The sequence below is a fragment of the Astatotilapia calliptera genome, chromosome 14 (genome assembly GCF_964374335.1).
Source record: "Astatotilapia calliptera chromosome 14, fAstCal68.1, whole genome shotgun sequence".
NCBI classification, from domain to species: domain Eukaryota; kingdom Metazoa; phylum Chordata; class Actinopteri; order Cichliformes; family Cichlidae; genus Astatotilapia; species Astatotilapia calliptera.
The window spans coordinates 37,280,688-37,306,458 of record NC_137435.1 but is presented as its reverse complement, the minus strand read 5'-3'; the positions used below and the strand labels follow the sequence as shown (position 1 = coordinate 37,306,458).

At 39.0% G+C, this 25,771-nt stretch overlaps 2 protein-coding genes across 9 annotated transcripts in view; both read right to left on the bottom strand.

Moving 5' to 3' along the window:
* myo18ab (myosin XVIIIA b) overlaps positions 1-25,771 on the bottom strand; it is a 126,362-nt gene that overhangs the window by 91,443 nt on the left and 9,148 nt on the right. The window contains exon 1 of one of the 8 annotated variants that reach the window (XM_080289090.1): positions 12,769-12,922. The exons of the other annotated variants lie outside the window; for them this stretch is intronic. Coding sequence (XP_080145216.1) covers positions 12,769-12,789 — 21 coding nt within the window. The 5' untranslated portion in view covers positions 12,790-12,922. Of the gene's footprint in view, positions 1-12,768; positions 12,923-25,771 lie in introns of those variants that run through there. 8 annotated transcript variants of the gene reach the window in all.
* Positions 653-5,592, bottom strand: LOC145420166 (uncharacterized). Its single transcript, XM_080289077.1, has 3 exons — positions 5,554-5,592; positions 3,675-3,707; positions 653-1,953 (listed from the first exon to the last, which is right to left on the bottom strand). Exons 1-3 carry the CDS (start codon positions 5,590-5,592, stop codon positions 802-804), a joined length of 1,224 nt encoding a protein of 407 aa, XP_080145203.1. The 3' UTR covers positions 653-801.

Sequence of the window (25,771 nt, the reverse complement as noted above, 5' to 3'; positions counted from 1 at the left end):
CCACAAAGCAGCATTGCAGTAACTGGCTCTACCTGGTGATGCTAGTCATGTCAGGCTACCAAAGTTCCCTGTTTGAAAAATGTCTTTGCTGACACTCCATCTTTGCAAACAAGGCTTATTATCAAATACATTCTGCTATGTGATATGTTAAAGGTTAAAAACTGAAACTGTCCTCCTTGTTCATTGGCAGACTTAATCACAAAAATGATTCAAGAGTCATAAACCTCAAAACTAGCAAGTGTATTTAAAACCATAGGAGTTTACATAGCCGCTAAAGAACATACAATTCTGACAGCGACCCCAGCATTCTGTAGAAATGACTAAGCTGAGGACGTACACAAGTGCTTGTGGTTTAATGATTACAAGAATGAGAAATACTGGTTGGATATAATATTAATATTTCCAAATATAACACCACCTGTTGCTAAGCTGATTAGAAGCAGGGTATTCATAAAAGAGCCCTTGTTGAATGCCCAAAAACAAAAGGTACAAAGAAAATGACCAACAGTTTTTCAATATAAAATGTCAAATAACTGAACAACTGTACATTAAGTCAATTGACTAATTACTAATTAGTGACTTCATCATCTACTGGCAATTAGCTCAAGAGACTCCAAGTAAACCATTTCCTTGTGTGTTGCAATTTCTTCTGCTCATTTGTCTTCCACAGCTTTTTAAAAGTGGCTGAGTCTAGCCACTGTGAACACTAACATTACACATAAATGTGGTGCAAACACTATTAGCAAACACTACAGTGCTCTTTCACTCCAAACATGCATTTTAAATGCTATGCACCCAACATCAACAACACCATGTCCCAAAAGTCAAGACGACATGCCAAGTGTTAGACTGTACCTCTTTTTGACTAACAGTAGGTTTCTGGATAGAAACAATTCCTATAGGTGTAGAAGACAGTGGACCAACACTGGGCTGGGGAGGATTAGGGTTCACAGAAGTTGATGCAGTGAAACATGATTGGGGTTCAGGTATAAAGTCAGGAGCTGGGATGAAGCCCATAACTGGTGTGAAAGATAAAGGCCGGGAATGGGGAGATTTGGAAGAATCTGAAGCTGAGCCCACAGTTGCTTTGTTAGCAGGGTTAACAGAAACCAGAGAAGATGTTGTTTCCTTTGTAACTGGAGAAGAGCTGCTGGATTTGTGTTTAACATCCTGCAACTCTGGCTTGGCTTTAACTTCATTCTGCTCCTTTGTTGTCTCCTTCAAGTCAAGTTTTTCATCCATCTTCTCACTTATCTTGTCTAACTCCATTTTTTCTGGTCGGTTATCCTGAAATATTCTTGGAAAGCGCTCCCTTGTTCTGCCTCTGACCATAAGGCTTGTTAAGCCTCTTGAAATATCATCTTTGTCTTCTGTTTTAATGACATCATGTTTAAACGAGAATCCTGGCATCACTTGGGTTTGGGACACTGAGGTTGCTGCTGCTGCTACTTTGATTGTGTCAGTAGCAGGCTTGCCTACTTCTGTAACTTTGTCAGATTTCTTTGCTGGTACATTGATCTCATCTTCTGAGGGTAAAACCTTCCTGACAACACGACGAACAACCTTTACTACTTTCTTACGTGTGTAACCCTGGTCATCAGTGGTAGCCATTTGGTTGGTGCTGGTGCCTGGAAGGCTGATGATACCATTGGCAGTACCATTGACTGTGCTTTTTCCCACCACGCCATTTTGTTCTTGCTCACTCAAATCTGGTTCAAGCTTCCGAGGAATTTGTGGAGGTTCAGGACTTTTAAGTTGTGCCGCCGTCGTTGATGGTGGCTCAGGACTTTTGAAGTGCCCTTGGACTTTTATGGGTGTCCTGACTTTTGGTGGGGAAGGACTCCTGATCCTGGCAACTGACTCTGCAGTAGGACTTTTTGCCCTCAATAAACCCCTGCCAGGATCTAGAGCTGGTACTGACTTGGCTCGGCCGGGAATCCCATCACTGTCTGACTACTCACAGAGAAAAGAAAGCAATTACATGAATGTAGACAAGTAATGAACATCCAAGCATTATGTCTTATTCTGTCAAAGAATAAAAATGTTGGTGTGTTACAATGAATTTTATGAAGACTAGTAACAGAGAAGAACAGATATTCCTTTAACCCTACAACGTAATGCAATATTGGAGCTTCCAATGACTTTGAATTTAGCCTAGAAATCCAATGCCTAAAAGCAGGCTACCAACCAGAATATCCCTAAGAAATCAAAGGCTTTCAGGACAGGTTCAGCAAACATCACAGCTCCATTTTGCTAGACATGGTACTAATTTTAACACTAAAAGGGTGTATAAGAACATGTAATCATCCCAAAGCAATCAGTTTGAGAGTTTCTGTTCTATATAAAATAAGTTAGCATGCTCCATCAGGTCCAAAGGTCTATCTATAATGACATATTTGCTCTCCTGGAACAAGGTGTCTAGCCGTCCACCTCAAGGTTTTGGGAAAGTGCTAGTTGCCAACTATCAGTTAAAGCATGTTAGCATGATTAATCCAGTACACTACAGGGATTTACCTACTATGGAATGAGTTAAAACCAAAACTTTGTGGCATTAAGTTCAAATATATGCTGTTTTCTGGAGATGTTTATGGATAGAATTTGTAGGCATAGCCAAGTGGTGGTATGCCTCCAATTTAGTGGTCTCAGGTTCTTCCATCTTTCTGCAGATGATATGATTTTCTGTCGACTTCATCAGGGGTGGCCTGATGAAACACTTTTAAGTCTGAGACCATGGTTTTCAAAAGGGCCTCAGACAGTTGTTGACCCAAGTATAGTTGTTTAAGTCTCTTAGGGACATGTTCACAAGCGGGGGGAAGGGGAAACGGATCTGGGCCACAATCACAGTGATACAGACAATGAACTGGTCTGTACTGTTGACAGGAAACCAAAGCTGTGTGATTGACCAGTAGATCTACATGAGCTCTACATCCCTACACTCACCTATGGCCACAAGCTTTAGGTAATAACTGAAAGAATGAGAATATGTATACACTCAGAGTAGAGTCATTTTACATCAAAAGGAGCCAGCTGAAGAATTTGGGCATCTCACTAGGATGGTTCCTAGGCACCTCTTGAGAGATGTGTTCCAGACATGCCATGTCTGCCACAGTCAGTGACAGATTAAAGTCAAAGTAGTTATTTATGGAAATGTTTTATATATTTTTTATTAACAATCTGTAGCATTTCTGTGTTTTACACTGTTTTGAACATTCTATACTTTTGAAAAGAACCTTTGCATATTGTTATTACAACTAACTAATGCAACAACAAACTTAGAATTTTTTAATTTAAATTTTAAATTTTTTAAATGTGTTTATTTCTTTTCTCACTTTTTTATTCACTAATTACATTTTTTACTATCTTTAATTGTAGTTTAAATAATTCAGAAAGCTTTACATTTGCTTTAAAATATATTGCCACAAATATTTCAGGAATAGTGCTATAAACAAAACATTTTGTTTTTAAATATATTCACAGATTTAACCTAAAAAACAACAAAGAAATAGATGATGGCAATATATACAGGGTATTTGCCATAAAATGTGTCATCCTAACACTTCAAACTGAAATATAAATACAAAGACCATGCTAAAACACTGGATTTTAAATGTCAAGAACCAAGACGATTCTAAAATGAGACCCAGAAACTCTAATTAATGCCATTGTTTACTTACACTTTTGTTTGCTGGCTTGTTCTCTTCTTTAATCTAAATGTGTTGAACAGGAAACCAAATCAAAATCTTATAGCTTAGATCCATTGCACACCATGCTAATTACAAAACATGCACATATTCTGAGAGCCATCTTTTGCATGAAAAATTTTTTATTTCAGTGCAATAAAATGTGCAATAATGTGCTGTAAAAATTGTCTTACTATTTCAAGAGCTGAAACCAATGCACTTACTGCATTTTAAATTGCGTTAGCTAAGTATAACATAAAATAAGTGAAAGCCATTAAAATCTGAAGTGGGGTGCCACACCAAATGCCACACAAATCCAAACATAGAGATGTTAGTACACCATAGTAGTCCCATCACACTAATGTGCTCTACTAAACATCTAAACAAGACTTCCCTTTTGTTCCCAGAACGAAAAACGAGATGAAAATGCCATGTTGGCTGATCTGCTGTCATGGGCTGTGATGGGTGAGATGAAAGCAGGTGAAGGAGGTGGAGGAAAGCTAGGAAAGGAAGATTACACACAGTTAAGAGAAACTTCTTCACACACCAGGACGCACTGAATTTTCAGCGCAAGTAACGTTTTGTTTTTAATGACAAAGCACTGAGAAAAACAAAGAATGAGCACAAAATTAGAGCTTATTCTAAGAAATGTAAACATTTTTTGTAAAAACAACTATACAAAATCAAAAGTAACTCATCCTACACAAGTGGGCTAATCTTGATAAAGTTTCCATAAGCATTGCCAAGGACATTGTGAGTGCCAACATCTATGTGGTGTATACAAATGTTTTATGTAAATCTCACAATCATATACATTTGACAGTTAAATTGAGCACTGTGTCATAATATAAAATATCAAATTAGAATGGTGTATCACAATGTCACGTATCATAGTACTATACTACTATAATGATTGTAACATACACAGCAGGTAAAAATAAGTACTGACTATGTCACTAATCAAGGTGCTATTGATATGAAATTATCACCAGATGTTGGTAACGACCCATCCAATCTATTATTACATAGTACTGAACACATCAAGAAAGAGAGGTGCAAAAAGGCATTAAAATTCATCGGTAATTAGAAAGCAATCCTGCCATTTTGTGCAAATTAATATCAGCTGGTTCAGTCTCAACTGATGGCCTATGAAAACCAAGGTGCCGCACAAGAAACTTTTCATGATTGTAAAACCAATGAGCTCTCGCAAGACCTTCACAACCTTATTGTTTCCAAGCATACTATTGGCACTGGACGATTCCAGTGAGCACTGTTGGGGCTAAGGTTGGGCAATATGTAAATATTTTCCAACGGACAATCGTCAGTCCAATAACTAACGATAGGCATGCGCAGACTTTTTGATGGGCAGAGCAATGTAATCATCCACGGACTGATTTCCGCGTTTAGAACACAGAAGAAGTCCAAACATGGGCGAACTAATTGTTAAATTGCACACTGGAGGAGAAGGTGCAGATAGAAATGGACTGTTATCTCAGCAAGGGGGTCATAGACGGAGAAGATGATCCGCTAGCTTGATGGAAAATGCATAAAAAAACGTTTCCATAAACCATAAACCACCATAAACTGGCCATGGCCAGGTGCTCCCCACAAGATTTCAGACAGAGGAGTGAAAGGAATTATTAGAAGGGTTGTCAAAGGGCCAAAAATCACTTGTGGTCAGATTCCATTGCTCAAGAAAAAGCATGTTGAAACACGTTTAAAATCTGCTAAACAACATTTCATCAAGCCTGTGAAATACTGGGAGAATATGGTTTGGTCAGATGAGACCAAAACTGAATATTTGGATGCCATAATGCAACCATGATTGGAGGTCAAAAAAAATTGCAGATGACACCAAAAACACTATACCAACAGTGAAGTTTGGAGGTGAGAACATCACAGCTTCATTCATCCTGTATAATTTATAGACAATGTGAATCAATGTGAATGTAAAAATCTATCATAACATTATTTTCATAATGTATACACCATATCTGCCACAAGCTGATAAGTTTCCATTCTTTCCAAGAAAACATAAATGTAAAGTAAGTTAACTGGGACCACTTACTGACCAACATCTGAGCAGAAAAATGTGGACTACAACAAGAACCAAGGAAGTTGTATTGTGTAATGCTACTTTCAGTTGGCAAAGCCCCCCCTTGTCCATCTCTAGCCATAAATAGTGGCAATGGCTGTAGAGCCTCAAGGCCCCATTCTTGTCATATATATTCAGCAGGACAAAAACAACTTGTTGTAAAAAAAAAAAAAAAAAGAAGTTAGTATAAATAATTCTACCTGTAAATGAAGCAGTCCCACAACTTCTGTATTATAGTAGTCCTCAAACAACAGACCAAATCAGTAACTGGGTAAAGAGGAATAGATCTGAAAGACCAGCCAGAGACATACAAAGTAGAGAGTGAAACGGCAGGGCTGACAAGAGAGGGAGCACTATGATAGGCTGGCTATTCCTGTTGGTGTACAGACAAGAGTTGACGGGGACAGCTGTTGTGATAGGAGGCTGCTAAAAGGTAAAAATAGGAGCCCCGGCCTTCCAGTCTTCTAGACAGCTCTGCCATTCACTCCCCCAACCATTGCCACAGTTCAATCACTTGCCCCACTGCTCAACCACACATGCTGCTCTAGTTGGTGTCATCTCAGCTGCCTGCCTGCCTGCCTGCCTGCGTGCGTGCCTAACTGCGTGTCTAACTGCCTATTATGAAGGTCATCCCAGGCACATAGCCGAGATTTGATTTGTTGCTTATTGTGGCTTTATATATGAGGCTGATGCTGCAGGTGTTACATTCACTTCAGCACATGGAGTAATTACAACAATAAAGACTCTAATTATTTTTCATCAATGCTGCCACATGCAACTTCTCTCGTCTCTCCCAGCCGGCCCCAGGACAGAGACTGCACCCCGAAACCATACACCTTCATTGGTACCAGATAAAGAACCTTCTTAACTGAGAAGCCCAGAGAAGAGGGAAACTAATCAGTTTGGTCAGTTTTCAGGATAAAAACTTAGCCTGCATAAAAGTGAGTTATTTCCTGTGGATGGAGGAGCACCAGTGTATGACTATTCTACTCTCCCTAGAGCTGGGCGATATGAGATTTTTTCATATCACGATATGTTTTTTTCATTTCAGGCGATAACGATATCTATCACGATATAAGCCAAATAACTATATTTGTAAGATTTAAATGTGCCGTTGCTCACAAGTAAAATGTGAAATAATCAGCAGCTTGTTTTTAAATATTTATTTCCCATAATAAGTTCAACAGGGTAGATGTACTTAAGGAACATGAGACTTTTTCAGATAAATAAAGGCAAATATTGCAAACTACACAAAAGGCAGCCGCTAAAGCGTTTAAGTTTCAAAATAGAACAAACGAAACAGACTAAATTGTCAATTCCACTTAGAAACAAAATATTAATTCTAAAAATAAATCTTAGTTTGTTTTACAGAAGAACAGACAAAACTGACTAACTTTTGTCAATATCAAATAAACTGAGAACTAAAAGGAAATTCTCAATCTCTCCTTGTTGTATAGCTGAGCTTTTCAAACAGTTGTAACAGTTACTTTAGTCTGACAAAAGCCGAATGACGAATTAGCGCTTCCAGTCAGAGACTGAGGCTACGTCCACACGTACACGGGTATTTTTGAAAACGGAGATTTTCCGTTTTCGTTTTAAAAAATAATCTCGTCCACACATAAAGGCAGAAATGAAGGAAAACGCTGCTATGAACATGCCAAAGCAGCAGGTGGCGCTAGATTCCTAACCGTGCAGAAATGTTGGCCAATCAGAAGTCTAGAAGCCTCGGTGGGAAAAAGTAAACAAAGCTGGGGCATAGAAGCAGAACCGAGTCGTATGTGTGGAGGGACAGTAACTGTGTGTATATGTAAGCATTTAAACACTGCAGAGAGTAGAATTAACAGTGTTGTAGAAATTCATTTCACCGAAACAATAATGTGGCGCACAGTGTGACGCATGCACCAGTTTATTGTATTTCCAGACTTGCTTTCGGCACAATTTACAGTGCACGCTACTCTGTTTTTTGTCAGACTTGAAATAGTCGAAATACCTTCACACTACGGAACTTCTATGGCTCTTCCGTTCGACAATCTCTCCGGCATTGGAACCATCATCTGTTTTCTCTTCGGTCACGCTCGGTTGATTTTTCTAGTCGGCACACTCATTTCCTCCATTACCCGCTGGCTGCTTCCCAAACAAACACACGTGCGGCTTGGCACTTGTGCTGTACGTAACAAGTCACGCGACGTGACGCTGCGGCTGTGATTGGTTCGGTTCTGCGCTGCTTAATTTGGATTGGCTGACCTTTTTTTTTTTTTTTTTTTTTTAAGAGGACAAGAGCGGCGAGGTCTATCGCGATAGCTTAATTTCTCTATCGAGTAAAAGTTATATCGCGATACATATCGTTATCGTTCTATCGCCCAGCTCTAACTCTCCCCTTTAAAATTGCACAAAATCAATTTACATATCTAGGTATAAAAGTTACAAGGAAGCATAACTGTCTCTTCAAAGTGAACTTCCTTTATTTATTAAATAATACAGAACAGCACCTGGCACAATGGTCCCCTCTCTCTACTTCTCTGGTGGGAAGAATTAACTCAATCAAAATGTACTCCCTTAATTTTTCTCTTTCTTCCAATAAATACCGATTTTTATCCCCAAATCTTTCTTTGATTCTTTAGATTCAACTATATCATTTTATATATGGAGAGCCAAATGCCCCTGATTGACTAAAGCCCATCTTCAAAAGCCCAGGAGTAATGGAGGCCTGGCAATAGGGATGAGTATCGAAAACCGGTTCTTGTTGAGAACCGGTTCCCACTGTTTCAATTCCTTGGAATTGTTTGACATTTTTGCAAACGATTCCCTTATCGATTCCAGTCGCCCCGAATGACGTCACCACGTTGCGGAGCGTCATTTACCTGGCAGGAAACACGGCGCGTAAGCGGCTCAAAAGTTTACGAGAACGGATGACAACAGGGCAACTTGCAATACTTGCAAAGTAGATACTTAATTTAAGGGAGGAAACACTACGAATATGCAAAAGCATTTTCTCACAAAACACGTGATAACCTTAAATGAATGTCATGTTTTTAATTCCGCTCCGGACTCGTGAATCTCAACCCAGCAGCAGCGGTAACGTTTGCACATCCTCTCCCGTTAATGCGGCAGGTAAATAATCAACTAACAGTGCATATTATGTTAGCGCGATCTGCCTTATTACAAAACCTGCTATTACTGTGCATTTAGGTGACCATGATAAGAGAGACACACAGAGTCTGGCTCAGATGCTGGCAGTTCTCGCTGCAGTCTACCGGTAGCGTCTCCTTTCAGGCCAGGATAGACGAATGTCACCGAGCAGTGACTAAGTTTGTGGTAAAAGGCTTGAACCAGTGTTGCCAACTCCTCAGTAAGGAAAATCGCTATTGGTTGTCCTAAAAGTCGCTAGAAGTCGCTAAATGACGTCATCGCCTAATTTGCATAATTGGTCATGCTAATCTAATTGTAACCTATGTTGTTGGAGAGAGAAATAACATCGTGGAAGAGACATAAAGTGAGTAAAAAAACGTCCTAAATGCATTTAGAGTTTATTTAGAACTACAAATTAAATTTATTTTAGCAATTATTGTTTTTTTTAATGTCACAATTCCAACCCTGCTCCTTTACCTGGGCTTGGACCGGCAAAAGTGACCTGAAATAGGCACTCTGGTGGAGTTACTTTGTGTGTGTGTTTATAAGTAGTTTTAAACCTTGTCATCCACAAAACAGCATAAGAGTAAAAGAGTAAAAGATGAACTGACTGCGTTACAGCACCCACTGCTTGTTGAGAGTAAAAGCGATACGCGCTTTCACGTCTTTTTTTAGCGACTTTTTTTCTAAAAAAAGTCGCTAAGGGGTCTGAAAACTCGCTATATATAGCGACAAAGTTGCTAAGTTGGCAACACTGGCTTGAACCCATTTGCCACAGCAGATGCCCCCAATTTTAGGTAAGTGAATGTGTTTAATTGTAGGCAGGGACATTACTGGATATTCTTGTGTAATTGCTACTGAATAATTTATGTTATGCTTTGTTATTGCTACAGAAGAATATTTATTTTATTATTTTACATTTACAATTTTTTTTCCTGGGCACCCTGTGACACCCCATTGAAGAGCCGTAGGCTGGATCTCTTATCTCACTGTTGGGTTTGTAAGACCATGTTACTCCTAAATTTCTATCTTGTTCAAAGAGAAGATATAAAACGAAGTTCTAAGCTAATCGAACTTAGTGTTCTCCTTTTTTAAAAAGAATCGATAAGAGAATCGATAAAGAATCGAATCGTTAAACAGAATCGAAAATGGAATCGGAATCGTGAAAATCTTATCAATACCCATCCCTACCTGGCAATGCCTAATTTCCAGTATTACTATTGGGCAGCAAATACACGCTGCATTATATCTTGGGTCTATTTCCAAAGCAAAGATAACTGCCCGTTAGACTCAACCGTTCTGGTAAAAAGTCAAATTAGCTTGTATTTTTCTGAATGTGGACCCCTCTTGTGATAAATGTGAGAGTGAGGATGCTTCTCTTATCCATATGTTCTAGGCATGTCCTAAACTCAAAACATTCTGGATGGACATATTTCAACCTTTGTCTCTAATTCTTGAATATCATATGGATCCTAATCCATTAGTTTCTATTTTTGGCACTAATGGGGAGGCTGATGCACGGCTGACCTTGTCAGTGTCTTTTGCTTCCCTTGTAGCGAAATGTGCAGTCCTACTAAGATGGACGGGGCTGAGGCGCCTTATGTGTTATTTAAGCCTTGAAAAGATCTGTTATTCGATTAGTAACACCACCGGAAAGTTTTACAAGGTGTGGAGGCAATTCCTGAAATATTTTTCCAGCCTTCGGCTGCTCAGCAAATCCTCTGTTTTTCCTCGGTTTTTTTGTTGTTGTTGGGGGTTTTTTGGGGGTTTTTTTAACCTGGATCGAGGGACAGAGTTATTGTGTGGGATGGGTAGGGGGTAAACAACAATTAAAAGATATGTGATTTAGAGCAGGGCGATATGACCAAAAATATTTATCACGATATACATTTGAAAATTTGCAATAACAATATAACTGACGATATAATTGACACTAGACAAAATACTTTACAACTCCACAACTGTATTAGTGCAAAAACCCCATCAATGTATTTACACTTAAACAAGCAGCTGTTTTTTCGCCTTGTAATCGGAAGGTTGCCGGTTCGAGCCCCGGCTCGGACAGTCTCGGTCGTTGTGTCCTTGGGCAAGACACTTCACCCGTTGCCTACTGGTGGTGGTCAGAGGGCCCGGTGGCGCCAGTGTCCGGCAGCCTCGCCTCTGTCAGTGCGCCCCAGGGTGGCTGTGGCTACAATGTAGCTTGCCATCACCAGTGTGTGAATGTGTGTGTGAATGGGTGGATGACTGGATATGTAAAGCGCTTTGGGGTCCTTAGGGACTAGTAAAGCGCTATATAAATACAGGCCATTTACCATTTTTTATGTGCATTAAAGTTATATAAAAAGTTTACAGTGCAAATGCAAATCCTTGCTGACAGTTTAACCAAAAGACATTTCCAGTGGAAATTGGCCGACATATCCTCAGCATAACCATGTATAATATCCACAAAACTTAAAAAGAGGTTATACACACACAGTACTGTAATATTATGTTGAAGCACAGTACGTATCACTCCGCGAGGCTCCTGCCTACGATAGCCGTAATGCTCCAACAATCCATCAAGTGGTGCGGCTTCGTAGCTTAGCAAAGTCGTACTGAAACATTTGACAGATTTTCGAGCGCCGTGTACATAAAATCGTTTCGAGGTCAGTAAACACAACCAGAATTCATACATAAGGCACACGGGATTATAAGGGGCACTGTCGATTTTCTGAAAAATTAAAGGATTGATTTTAAGTGTGCCGTATTTTCCAAAAAACACGGTAATAACGACGGCCCGCTAGCACGCGCTACCAAAAATAGTGCTTTGTTGTATATCTGACAGACGAAAGCTAAACCAGTTCCACACCACTGAAGTTGCAGCATTTATACAAACCAGTTCTGGTTCATCCGTTTCATTCAACGATCCGCTTTCGCTCTTCTCATTCTGCGTCGCCGCCATGTGCGTATGTAAACAAAGGCACTGCGCATGCGCGTTTTACCCATATTCTATCGCGATATGTCATTTTCCTATCGTTGCCCAACATTACACCGGTATTACCGTGAACGGTATGATATAGCCCAGCCCTAATGTGATTGTGTTATTAAGCTGTATTTTATTATGTCAGCTTAAGCAATCATCGTGAAGCCTACCTACTCACATATTGTATAAGAATTTTTTGTGTATCTCTTTTTGTTTGTCGTTTTAATCTGATAAAAATATCTTTGAGAACAAAAAAAATGTAATGGTATGGTCCTGATCAGACAAGTGATTCTGTCTTGGGGGGGATTGGGAAACACAGCAAACCTTCTGGCCACAGCACATATTGATGAGCCATTCTTATGCTACCACTAGTGACACTGACCTTAACCAAATGCAAAACCAGTGAAAAAGAGGTCAGAAAAGATGAGTAGGGGGAAATTGTCAGTGGCTTCTACCTGTAAAACCATTCCTGTTTGGGGGTCGGCTCACTGTTGCCTCTCTAGTGCACCTGTTTCGACACCAAAGCAGCTGGAACTGATTAATAACTCCCTCTGCAACCTAACTGACTTGATGGTATACTCTGATTAAAAACTGTTGCAAGTTTTTGAGAAATGTATTTAAGTCTGTATGTATACTTTTGAGCCTGTTCAGATTACAGAAAATCCTAAATAATATCAACTTGTGCACCCAGTTTTTGTTTTTTCAAGTAATTCAATTTTTAAACATAACTGTATATGTACACACAGAGACACAGAATTTGCACAGCACTATAGTACGAGCTTGCTATAATGACAAAAGATACATCGATCTCATAGAGCAATATTCAGGAGAGATCTTAGCCATTATTTCTTAGAACTTCCGAGTTGAGTTACAATGCCATGTCCCATATAATGGTAACGTACCTTCATATTTAGTCGAGTCATCTTGTTCCAATTCAATTCCTCATTTAGCACTACAGCTTTCTAATTCTACAAAACCTTCTATTTTATCAACTCTCTCTGCTTTTGAATTTTGTACAAGACATGTTACATGTGCTGTGTAGAGTGCTGGGGTTCCTAGTTGCACTGTCTTCCTTTGTGAAACCAGTGTATACAGCAAAGAGGAAGACGTGTAAAGCAGCTAAAGGAAGGCATCACAATGAAAGCAGAAGCAGAGTGGAACATGTTACAGGAAATGAATGCTTCTCTCATGCTGCTAGCAAAGGAAAGAAAGAAAACCCAGGTCTTATCTCTGTTCTGTCTAAACTGTGGTACTTTTTCAGTTGAATGAGTCCCAGTTAAGTAAAGTCTGTTCTCTTATGAGTAATGTTATTTACCGTTGTTGTTAACAGGAGTTTTTTATACTAATCTGTGGCTTTTCCTAAAAAGGACCCACGTTTTATATATGTATATATATATTTTTAAGTGATTGTTTTAGTAAGTAAACCCTGTCTGAGGCATGTTTTAATTACCACAGTCATATGTTTTAGAGATGCGCTGATTGGCTAGCCAGGGACCAGAAAATCCCCATTGCCAATGTCCTCAGCCCTTATTGGTGGCCAACTGGTCAGGCTCAGGTTGGTCTGTTTAATGTGCAACACACGATGCAGGCAAAAAGTAATGCACACACTCACAGCCAAAAATATTGCATTGAAGCTCCTCACTCTGAGTGAAGATGCAAAGTTCACCAGGGGTTCAGGGGTCAGCCATGAAAACATTGGTAACAACAAACCTAATCAAACAGTTTAATCCCCTTCACCCAGCTGACATGGACATTATAAAGATTAAAGAAAGGCAAATTGTCCAAAGCTAAAGCTATCCAAAGCTTAGAACCAGCCACAAGACAGCAGCCCCTCGATGTGCAAAAGATCAAATCAGGAGAATTATGGAAACAACTCAAAAATGAAAACGCAGAAGGCATCAACAGGTACTTAAATTTTGCTTTCCTACTCATTGAGCAATCACAGTACTTTTTACTGCAGCTGTCAGGTTTATGAGCCTGTGAAGGTTCCCCGTCATCCAGATCATGTTAATCTAAGGAGCTTGGAAAGAAAAGCGACTGGACTTCTTTAAGTTTCTTGAATATGTTACACCTCTCATCCAAGACACTTCTTCAGTTCTAAGCGCAACTGGCGGAGAGTCCAAGATATTTAAGCCCTATTGGGAGCAGCCAGTAGGCAGCAGATATTGACCCCTTAGTGCTCTGCATTTCCCCACACTTCTGATCTTTCTCCACAAGATGGAGCCATGGAACCAAAAAAAAAAAACACACACACACACACGCACACACACACACACACACACACACACACTTCAGCAATCCCAAAACTACAGAATATATTTTTCTGCAGTGGCTTCCACATTAATCTGGGAAGGGAATGGGAGATTGATGTAGATAAGGTACAAATATTTTATGATAGCTTTAGTCAAGATGAAAGAGAATGAGGGTTGTGGGAATGTCAAGCTAAAGTGCCTTTGGAAAGAATGCAGCCTAAAGAAGAGGGTGGTGAAAGAAGGGAGAAATGCGCTGACGTAACATCTCTACGGTGACTCTGTGTATCATGAGTAGCAAAGTCCTGTATGCAAAGGCTTGTGTGAAATCAAATCAGATGAGATGAAATCAACAGTCTGAAATTTGACCCAACTCTGTTGTTTTTTTCTAAAAATATTTAACTGTCATTTTATTTATATAATATTTAGAATATTACATACTTAATTTACTAACATATGGAAAGACAAAAATAAGGTGAAAGCAAAGCGTGAGAGCATAGCCCAGGCTTTTACCATGTAAAAGTTCACTAAACAACCCACTGCTTATGATCAAGAGAACTAAGGACTCGATTGTTGAATTAGGCGAAATACTTTACATCACTGAAGCTGTGGTTATCACTCATCTCAACCCTAATGAAGAAAGCTCAAAAACAACTCAACTTCAAGTACTTGTTGACTTCTAAAGAAGAGCAACAGAAATCTTCTTAACTGGAAACATCACAATGGGATGATCAAGGCCTAAGCCCGGAAAGCTCTGCAGAAGATGATTAAAACTGCCCAGAATATCATTGGCACCCATCAGTAGAAGCAGCTGGGTGTTTCCCATCCAAGAAACAGCACCCCAGCTACAAACTCTTGATTTTCTTTCCTCATATGGTAAAATTAAGAAGCTAATCCTCGACCCTTGATCCTGAGAAAGAATCTAATGACAAAGTATCTAATAATCTTGACAATAAAAACATAGCAATTTTTTACTGATCACCAGCAGCCTACTCTATTTGAAGATAACTTAAGGAAAACACAGCATACTGGTGTAAATCACAAATTACAGTGAAACTGACAGCTTTATAATTAAATTACATGAAGATATAAATTTATCCTATTATTGGATATACGGTAATATAAAAAGCTATAGGTGATTCAAGTCAGTGTTATTTATATAGTCCCGGATCACAACAACAGTTGACTCAAGGTGCCTAATGATTATATTATTCGATCTCATGACTGTCTCATACCACGTGTGCTGATAGCAATATCTTTAACCTAACCTAAACCAGAATCTAAACTGAACAAGTCAAAGGTCCCCATATTTCCTTGTTTTCAAAATATTACACTTTGTGCTCACAAAGGCAGACATACAAATGCACAAGAGAGGCGGAGAGAATTCAGGCAAGATGGAGTGGGTGGAGACAGGTGTCAGGTGATTTGTCACAGGATAGCAACATGAATGAAAGATAAGGTGTACAGATGGTAGTGAGACCTGCTATGTATAATTTAGAGACAATAGCACTAACAAAAAGAGCAGAGGCAGGGCTGCAGGTGGCAAAGTTGAGTATTTGTTGGTAGTGACAAAATTAAAAACGCAAAGATGATAATAATGCATACACAAACAGACATACACAGTTCTACATTTCAAAAGAAACAAAAAATACCCCATCTCAAATGAACATATTTCTTCACTCCTAAGCATGCGAATTCTGTTTGGCTACTGTAATTTCTGAGGCATGCATAGGCATAACAAAACAGCAGATGATGCCCTTTACACACTAAGAATCAGCTCCTGTAATTCATATCTGATCAAAGTGCAAGAGATATTGGGGCAGCAAAGCACAGGCCAGTGACTGCTGCCAAAACCAAACAAACAGCCTCATTGACTAAAACCCTCAGCATCATGAAAGCTAAAAGCATGTGTGGTTCAATGGAATGTATTGATGACATGTCAATGATGTCAGAAGAAATCAGGTTGCAGCTTCTGAACACATCACAATCCATAAAGGATTTAGGTTGTTGAAAGTTAACTTGGAAATGTGTTCAAAGAGCGAAAGGGTTCTTTGTTTATGTCAACTTCAGGCCTTCATGATAATTTTTTCCCTCTTTGGTGGGTGTATTTGGTGACATCTATGTACCAAGCCTCGTGCTGACACTTCACAAAGATCCGTGGGAGCACAATTCAATTTAGTACCAGCAAAAAGATGATCCTGAAATCAGCCGGCTGTGTTAGAAATGGTCATCAACTTTTCTACCCAATGATAGTGTCACAGCTTTGCCAATCTAACACAAAGGTAAGTGAAAAACAACAAAACAGTAAAAGGTTGCAATCATTTCAAAGCCACACAATTTACAAGGACAGAAAAACATCACGTCTTCACAAGATTTTTTGCAGTATTTGCAGACATACACATACACAGCCGGGGAGGATTGTTTTCCTACTGGAATCCATTTTGGTTTTATGTGTGTGTCAAATAAACCCAGATTAACTGACTTTATTTGAGAAAAATTGGGTACATTACTTTTGATCTGTTAATGACTCCTGATGGGACTGGGCTATATATCGACTTTTTAAATATATCGATATATTTTTATACGAGATATGAGATGTGACAATATCGTTTATATCGATATAGTCTATGTTACTTTAATTATACTTGTGGAGCCGCAAGTTTGCCTCTCTTTCGTCCACTTTTGTCCCTACACAACGTTACTCGGCCTCGCCTCTCCCCTTCACTGAACACAACTCCCCCTCCCCCATCGCTTCACCTGCAGGCAACGACAAGATGGACACGGAAGCTATCAAAGAGGAGCTGGTCAGTAAAAAGAAAACATTTGAAGATTACTATTTTAGTGCTGCCAGTGTGACGTTAAGGCCATAACTGCATTAACGGGGCAAATCTCTGTTAACGAGTTACCGTAGATGACCCCGTGCGTAGGGCTGGACGGCGTCAACGCGTTAATGAGCTAACCGGGTTAACACGTTGACGACTGGCCTAAAATCCTTTCATTTTCTCAAAAATCGACAGTGCGCCTTATGTATGAATTCTGGTTGTGTTTACTGACCACGAAACCTGCTGCGGTCTGTCTTTGTTGTTATGCTCAGCATCTTTTAGTTTACATTTTGACTGCACAATTGTGAGCTTTTTTGTTATGCACAAAAACAACATTATTTTTTTATGTTTTATTTATGGAGCATTATTATTTAATAAATGCTGATAATTTATTTCAGAGTAATTTTTTCTTGTACATCTATGCTGTATGTTAATAAAAGTGCCTATGTGAGATTTGGGACACAGCTTTGACTAAGAACTCTCTTTTTGTTCTTACTTTATGGCTTTAAAAAACATATCAAGATATATATCTTATATCGCCATCCAGCTAAAGAATATCAAGATATGAATTTTGGGTCATATCACCCTAACTCCTGATATCACTCAACATTACTTAAGAGTTGAGCATGACTACAATTCATGAATTTACGAATTTACCAGGGAGTTGTGTGGCTCAGTAATCTGTAGTTTTGTCAAGTCTGAAAAAAGTTCCTGACAATATCATCAGGGTAACTCTGACTTGGACTGACGACAAAAAAATACAAAACAAAAAACAAAACACAGGGATATCAGGGATAAAAATCACAGTAGAGTACAGGTACAAGAATAAATTTTAAAAAAAGTTTCTATATGTGCAACCCTAAAACCTAAATTACATAATCACCTCCCCTAAGGTTTCCTAGATGCATTTCAAGGATGACTGACTCTTACAGAAAAAAGAGAGGTGGGATAGATTTTATATGACTTAAAGCTCAAACTCAACCAACATATTTCACATGATATTTCAGTAGTCTTTTGCATAGTTAAAAGTAAATACAATATCTGTAAATTACTAGATTGCTATATGCAAGCCATTAGTTAGGTGAACACACACACACACACCATAACTTATGACTGAATACCGTAGTGTACAATCAGGCTAATCCACTGTCTGCTGTGTTGGGCTGGCAGAAATCTCGGGGCTTAGGTCAGGAGAGGAAATTATAGATAAAACATAGAGGCACTCGGCCCATTTGGTCAAACAAAAACTGAAAAGCAGTTTTCATTGAGTGGCACAAATGTGGTCTTTTTAAGTGTGCATATATTTATAATAAACTTTTCTTTCTTTTTATTTTATTTTTTAAATGGGGCCCCGAGACCATAATTTAACCTGGCACTAGGTGAAAAACTGGAGCTCCACTTGAATCCACTCGAGTTTAACAAAAGTATGAGCCAGAGCATGTGCTTAGAGGTAAATGAAAGTGATTAATGTGACTGATTCACTCTGACCACATCTTCTACTGAACAAACCATGAAATCACTTATGTTTGAAACACCCCTGCCACACAGAATGGAGTGCAATTCATTGCAATCTATGTGGCACCAGTGCCTTGGTGAGTTCTATATCTCAAATACCACAAGACAGTATAAGACCCAAAAAACAAGGAGCATGCTTACATTTGTTGCAATGAATTCCTACTCTTGCATTTTGGGGGGTTTCATACAGGAAGTGTCTGCTGTCAAGAACAAAATAACTAAATGACTCATCAGAGCTAATGATCACAATGATATATACTTTGGTTGGCTTGACCTGCTAGTTGCTGCACAAGATAAAATGGAAAAGTCTCATGTGAATGACCACAGCAGACCCCGATGGCATGAACATGCTTTGCATCCATTATTTACACACACGTTTGCTGTTACATTACACACAGAGCTGGATCTCTCCCACTGCCAGCTCAACATACCAACAACAACCCCAACCACAGGACCCAGTGTAATTACTTAAGTCAGCGGGATTCCTTAAATAAAAAGAACACATTCAGTTAGAGTGTTACTTTTAATTAAGTATTATTGTATAGAGAGCATAGATCCTCATCAAAGTAGTGGTGATACACACTAAGACTGGGGATATTTCCTATATATTTGTGTTTTACTTTAGCTTGTTTCCAAGTCCACAAAATCATTTCAGTTTTAATTTCTTTTTAAAGTTTAGTTTTTGTTTAGATTTTCTTTTAGTTTTAGTGAACAATAATAGCATTGACAGGGAAACATCCAAGTGTTTCAACGGAGACAGCATGTTTTGACCATGCTGCTGTGTCACTGTGCTTAGTGTGTAGAAAAAGGAGAGTGCTGACGGTGTGGTTTTCAGGCAGCAGCAGCACTAACAGAGACAGACCAAAACAAACTGTGGTATCAAACCAAGACATGGGCTCTGGCGGTGTGCTAATCCGCCACTTTTCTTTAACTCTTACACACATTTCTTACCTGCTGAGAGCTAGGTAACTGGCTTCCTCAGAAATGTGGTATTTATTTTAGCACAACAATATTAGCATTAACAATATCTCCACAGCAAGTCTGGAGCATGTTTGGACTTTTTTCATCCAGGGAATAGATCTGGTTCTTGGTAGAAGTTGAAAAAGGAAAAATGTTATGCAGAGTTCAAAGAGGAGTTGGGACAGGCTCTGGGTGGTAGGGAAGTTACCAGATGACCAATTATTAGGGCTGTTCGATATGACAAAATATATAGGATAATGAAATGAAAACATTTATCATTTCAAATTATACGCCATCTTTTGTTTCGTTTTGTCGCAAAATACACTGTTAACGCCAATATCTTTTTACTGGGGCACAGATAATACCAGCAAATCCAGTGAAGATGAGGCAGAACCAGATAGCTAAAAACAGAAGGACCAATCAAAACAAATCGAGGACCTTATTCCTAAACGACGGGCTACCTCTGTAGCATGGACATGGTTTGACTACGAAAAGTCTGACACGGACCACAAAACTGTGCTATGCAAATTATGTCGCAAACCGGTCCCCACCTCAGACTCAAACACGGCAAACCTCTTCTACCACCTATGCAAGAATCACACGATAGAGTATGGAGTTTACGGATGGGAAGCAATAAACAGCCATCAGGTCCTCAAAATAAACCTTAAAACAGGCTGTTCTAAACGTTAGAACAGGCTTTTCCCCGCAGCACGCAATGTAATAAACACTCACAAAGAAAATGGCGGCCGTTACAACTTATGTCTAAAAATTAGTGCTGCCAGCATTAATCTTGTTAAAATGACGTTAACGTTACAACCGCATTAATGCAGATTGCCAGTGCATGTGGCTGCTCAGCATCAACACCTTAGTGCGGTTAGCTCGTTAACACGCTAGCACAGATTACCCCATGCGTGGGGCTGCACGGCCTCAACGCGTTAGTGCGGTTAGCTCGTTAACACATTAGCACGGATTGCCCATGCGTGGGGCTGCACGGCATCAACACATTAGTGCGGTTAGCTCGTAAACGTGTTAGCACCGTACAGCCTCACGCACGGGGTCCACGCTAACTCGCAAATTTTCTCCAAACACCACGTCTCTGTAGCTTTCAAACCCAAACATGGTCCACCCGAAGGATCTGGTCCCCTGGGACAAACAGAGTAATATAGTCCATGCTGTTAAGTGCCAGGAGGAATGACATGATATATACATCCGGGAAACTACAAAACCTCTGACTAAGCTGATGGCACAACACAAAAGAGCTAACTTGTCAGGCCAGGACTCCACTGTCTATTTACACCTACAGGCCAGTTGTCAATATTTCATCGTGCAGAATAAATACTCTTATTGATACTTTATGCAAGGAATATTTAAAATAATATGTTATAAATGCAGAACTTGGCAACATGGTGGTGTGGTGGTGTGCACCCTCGCCTCACAGCAAGAAGTTCAACTTCACCAAGGCCAAGGCCTTTCTGTAGGCTGAGGCCATATACTTTTTTTTGTTGCTGTAGTCCATATTAAGGCTTACTCAGGGAAAGCAAAGTAAGTATTTAAGCCCTTGTTTACTTCTACAAGAATTGAACATTTGTTATTAGTGAGACGAGCATAGCCAAAAGCATGCCAGTCTCCCAGATTTTTTCAAATACATTGCTGGCATAGTTTGTTTATTTATTTATCATTTAATCTCTTGTATTTTCAGTACTTTAAATTAAATATAGGCTTTCAATGACTTACAAATCATTGAATTCTGTTTTGACTGACAGTTTTTCTTCCAATTTACCTCATTCTGAAGCTTCATGCAAGATCTTGATTTGTGGCGTGAGGATGATCATGAGATTTCAATCTGGGTGAACTGCTTATAGCATCAAAATGTTTGCCAGCTTTTCTGCAGACATAAACAGGATGATGCTGAAACACACTTTAAACGTGGACTCGTCTATTCAGAGTACCTTCTTCCAGTAGTCTACAGTTATGTTTTTATGCTCCCTAGCAAATCTCAGGCATTTCTAGGTACAAACAGGGCTTAATAATGACTTCTTATAAGCCATTTTTACATTAAAGCCTTGTTCATTCAGTCATGTGCTTATTCATTCTTGAGATCTTCTCAGACCCTGATTATGGCCATAGTACCCTGACCACGAACTTGTCTGAGCTCACAAGCTAAGTAGGGTCAAGTAGAAAAGTGGTATAAAAGAAGCAGTCCATTTACCTGATCTAGACGTATTTATCTGAGATGGAGCTCTGGCTCTAGTACTTAAAATCTTGAGGTGCCAGATATCTGCTTCAGTCGGCTTTCTGCCTCTTCCTTACCGCAAGTATCAGTCTTGGCAATCCACTCCAAAGCATACTTGATCAAACTGTGAGAACCCTCGAACATCTACAAGTGCTTTAACACAGACTCCTCCCTTTTTCACCATTTTGAACAGAAATGCCGCATTTCAAACTGAATTCACGTTTTTATACCTAAATTTGAACCAGCACACTAGACTTGACTTTGTGAAGTCAAAAGTAAGTAAATAAAGAAAAAATATTATTTCCATAGTCCAAGTTCCTTAAACTACCATGACCTGGATGACTGAGAACCTATACAGACATATTTATATAATCCTTTTCAAGAACCAATGTCAGAATATTAATTTAAAAAATGTATGAATTAAGAATTTAATAAAATATCATATTCAACCACTAAAATAAATTTTTCTATTCAAGAATGCAACTAAATAAATGCAATTTGGCGTCGTTATTAAGAAAATAATAATGTGCTTTTCAATTTGTCTTATTTTTTTTGGCAAGCAGTACATTTTAAAAAATTATGGATAACAACAATAGTTACATTTTAGCATTATTCCAATTAAGGAGCATATGCACGTAGTGCAACCATTACAGAAACAAAAATATCCGGGTAATTACCAATAATGTTAAGTAAAGGCAACTGTGACACACTGATGTAAAGTTATGCACCGCCATTAAATGTGTGCTCCAACCATCACTTATCACAAAACTTAAAACTTGTCCTACGGCATTCCAGTCTACTGGCTTGTCAGTCCTCATCAGTTGAATGTTGAAACGTTAAAAGACCTATTTATTGATGTTGCAACATCTTTGTATGTGGTGTTATTAGCATTAGCTCTTTTGAAAGAGAAATACCCATCCATTTATGTGTAGTTGGATTAATTCATACCAGTTTCCGGGTTATACACAATCCGAATTTCTGATGGCTCTTACACACGGCCTCGTTTTTAATAGTTAGGTATGATGTCTAGACAAGATAATAACGATCTTGTAGCAGCACCCGTCCGTGGTTTTATGGCTGGTTAATGCCATAGTAGTTGTATCTGAAAACACTCTGTCCACTGCTTGTTAGCCATGACTTGATGTGATGTACATGGCTAAAAGCTTTTGATACATCTTCATTTTTTGCTCTGCCTAGAAGTACACAAAGAACATTTTATTTCCTTTGGTGTGATTAGCTTTTTATCTTCAAGAGCAACTGCAGTATATATTTTTTTTATGTATACATGCATGTACAGTACTGTGCAAAAGTTTTAGGCAGATGTGAAAAAAATGCTATAAGAAAAGAATGCTTTCAGAAATATAAATGATTATTTATTGCCCCCAAGTGTATTCTGCAGCAGGACAACAACCCCAAACACACAGCCAAAGTCATTAAGAACTATCTTCAGCGAAAAGAACAACAAGAAGTACTGTAAGTGATGGCATGGCCCCCACAGAGCCCTGATCTCAACATAATCAAGACTGTCTGCATGAAGAGACAGAAGGATGTGAGGAAGCCAGCATACACAGAGGATCTATGCTTAGTTCTCCAAGCTGTTAACAACCTACCAGCCAAGTTCCTTCAAAAACTGTGTACAAGTGTACCTAGAAGAACTGATGCTGTTTTGAAGGCAAAGGTGGTCACACCAAATATTGATTTGATTTAGATTTCTCTTTTGTTCAGTCACTGCATTTTGTTTATTGATGAAAACAAATGATTAACACTTCCATTTATGAAAGCATTAATTAGGACACTGTGTTTGTACAGAACTACTGTCAGCTTTAACACAGTCTTAGTCAATGATCCCGAGTCCATTATTCTGGATTCCAGATGTTTAGATCATGCTGAATAACAACGTGCGAAAAAAGTTTTTTTAAATACAGCGTGTAGAACCATCATAGAAAACAGTTTACCATACAGAAAACCATACAGCAAACTGTTTTCCAAGATGTTTTCTAAGCCATATGAACCCATCAAGTTCCTTCCCTCCTCCATCAACCCTGATCCTCAAAAACTCATTCCTCTTCCTCCACAAGAGATTCTCGGGAGGATAGGGTCAGGAAGTGGCCTATTTGTTCGAAAACAGATTCCACAAATACCAAAGTGAGACCTAAAGGGAAGACGTGCTTTCCGTTGCTTTTAGGCAGCCTGTTAAGACAAGAAAAGACGGCTTCTTACTACTTTAGCCTCCAGTCTCTCTCACGCTCCACCCAGCCCTCTTATTTCAGACCTTTTCAGTTTTTATTCCTGCTGTTAAAATCTTATGTGAATAATATTTACTAGTTAGCAGGTTTACTTAAACATTTCCATGCTGCATGTTATCCTACTTAACAGGGTGTGGCTGTAAATAGCTGAGATAATTATGCAAAAGTGTGCCAAATACTAAAGATGTAAGCTTCTTGGCAATGGCAATTACATGACAAGTTAAGGCATTCTTTCTACTTAATATATGCTTACATCAATAATAACACTACTTGAACACTTTTTAGGGGGAATATGGATTTGAGATGGAAAAATGAGGAGCGCAACATGGAACTAAGGAACTCATCCAAGACAAAAACTTGACATATCACTGTTTTCATACGTGTTTATAATAGAACACCACAGACGTCATTGTGTCTTAACAGTGTCATAGGCCAACATTCACTTTTCTTCAGCTGACTGAGAGGATGTGCTAATTTTATCAAGTGTCTCTCTGTAGTTCAGTTACATTTCATTGCAAACTAATGTAATATAATAATGCCTTAAGCACATTATTCCATAACGAATCATCCCGCTTTAATGTGCGGGACCTCTGTTAAATATAATATGAAGACATGTTAATGTAAAAGATGTTTGCATATTATTAAGATATCAAATAATAACGTCTAAAAAAAATATATTAAATTGCGACTTAAAAATGTGGGGCTTTGTGTCATGCATTATGAATGAGGCAAGTTGTTTGAAAAAAGGCGAACAAGGGAAAAGAAAAGGCTTATACTGAGTTGTAGGGCTGGGCTATATCATACCGTTTACGGTAATACCGGTGTAATGTTGGGCAACGATAGGAAAATGACATATCGCGATAGAATATGGGTAAAACGCACATGCGCCAGTGCCTTTGTTTACATACGCACATGGCTGCGACGAAGAATGAGAAGAGCGAAAGTGGATCGTTGAATGAAACAGATGAACCAGAACTGGTTTGTAAAAATGCTGCAACTTCAGTGGTGTGGAACTGGTTTGGCTTTCGTCTGTCAGATATACAACAAAGCACTATTTTTGGTAGAGCATGCTAGCGGGCCGTCATTATTACCGTGTTGTTTGGAAAATACGGCACACTTAAAATCAATCCTTTGATTTTTCAGAAAATCGACAGTGCCCCTTATAATCCCGTGTGCCTTATGTATGAACTCTGGTTGTGTTTACTGACCTCGAAACGATTTTATGTCGTACACGGCGCTCGAAAATCTGTCAAATGTTTCAGTACGACTTTGCTAAGCTACGAAGCCGCACCACTTGATGGACTGTCGGAGTGTTACGGCTATCGTAGGCAGGAGCCTCGGAGTGATACGTACTGTGCTTCAACATAAGTGTTTGTATAACCTCTTTTTAAGTTTTGTGGATATTATACATGGTTATGCTGAGGATATGTCGGCCAATTTCCACTGGAAATGCCTTTTGGTTAAACTGTCAGCAAGGATTTGCATTTGCACTGCAAATTTTTATATAACTTTAATGCACTTAAAAAGCTGCTTGTGTAAGTGCAAAATACATTGATGGGTTGTTGTTGTTTTTTGCACTAATAAAGTTGTAGAGTTGTAAAGTATTTTGTCTAGTGTCAATTATATCGTCAGTTGTGTCGTTATCGCAGATTTTCAAATGTATATCGTGATAGACATTTTTGGTCATATCGCCCTGCTCTACTGAGTTGTATGAGAGGCTGGACACTGGACACAAAGAAGAAAGGATGCTTTTTAGCTTGATGGGCAGCAGGTCAGGGTGACCGAGTAAGCCAAGAGAAGAACTTTGGTACTGTATCAGGAAACTAGATGTGGTACAGAAGTATGTGAGGGTGGTGCAGGACATGTATGTGGACATCGAG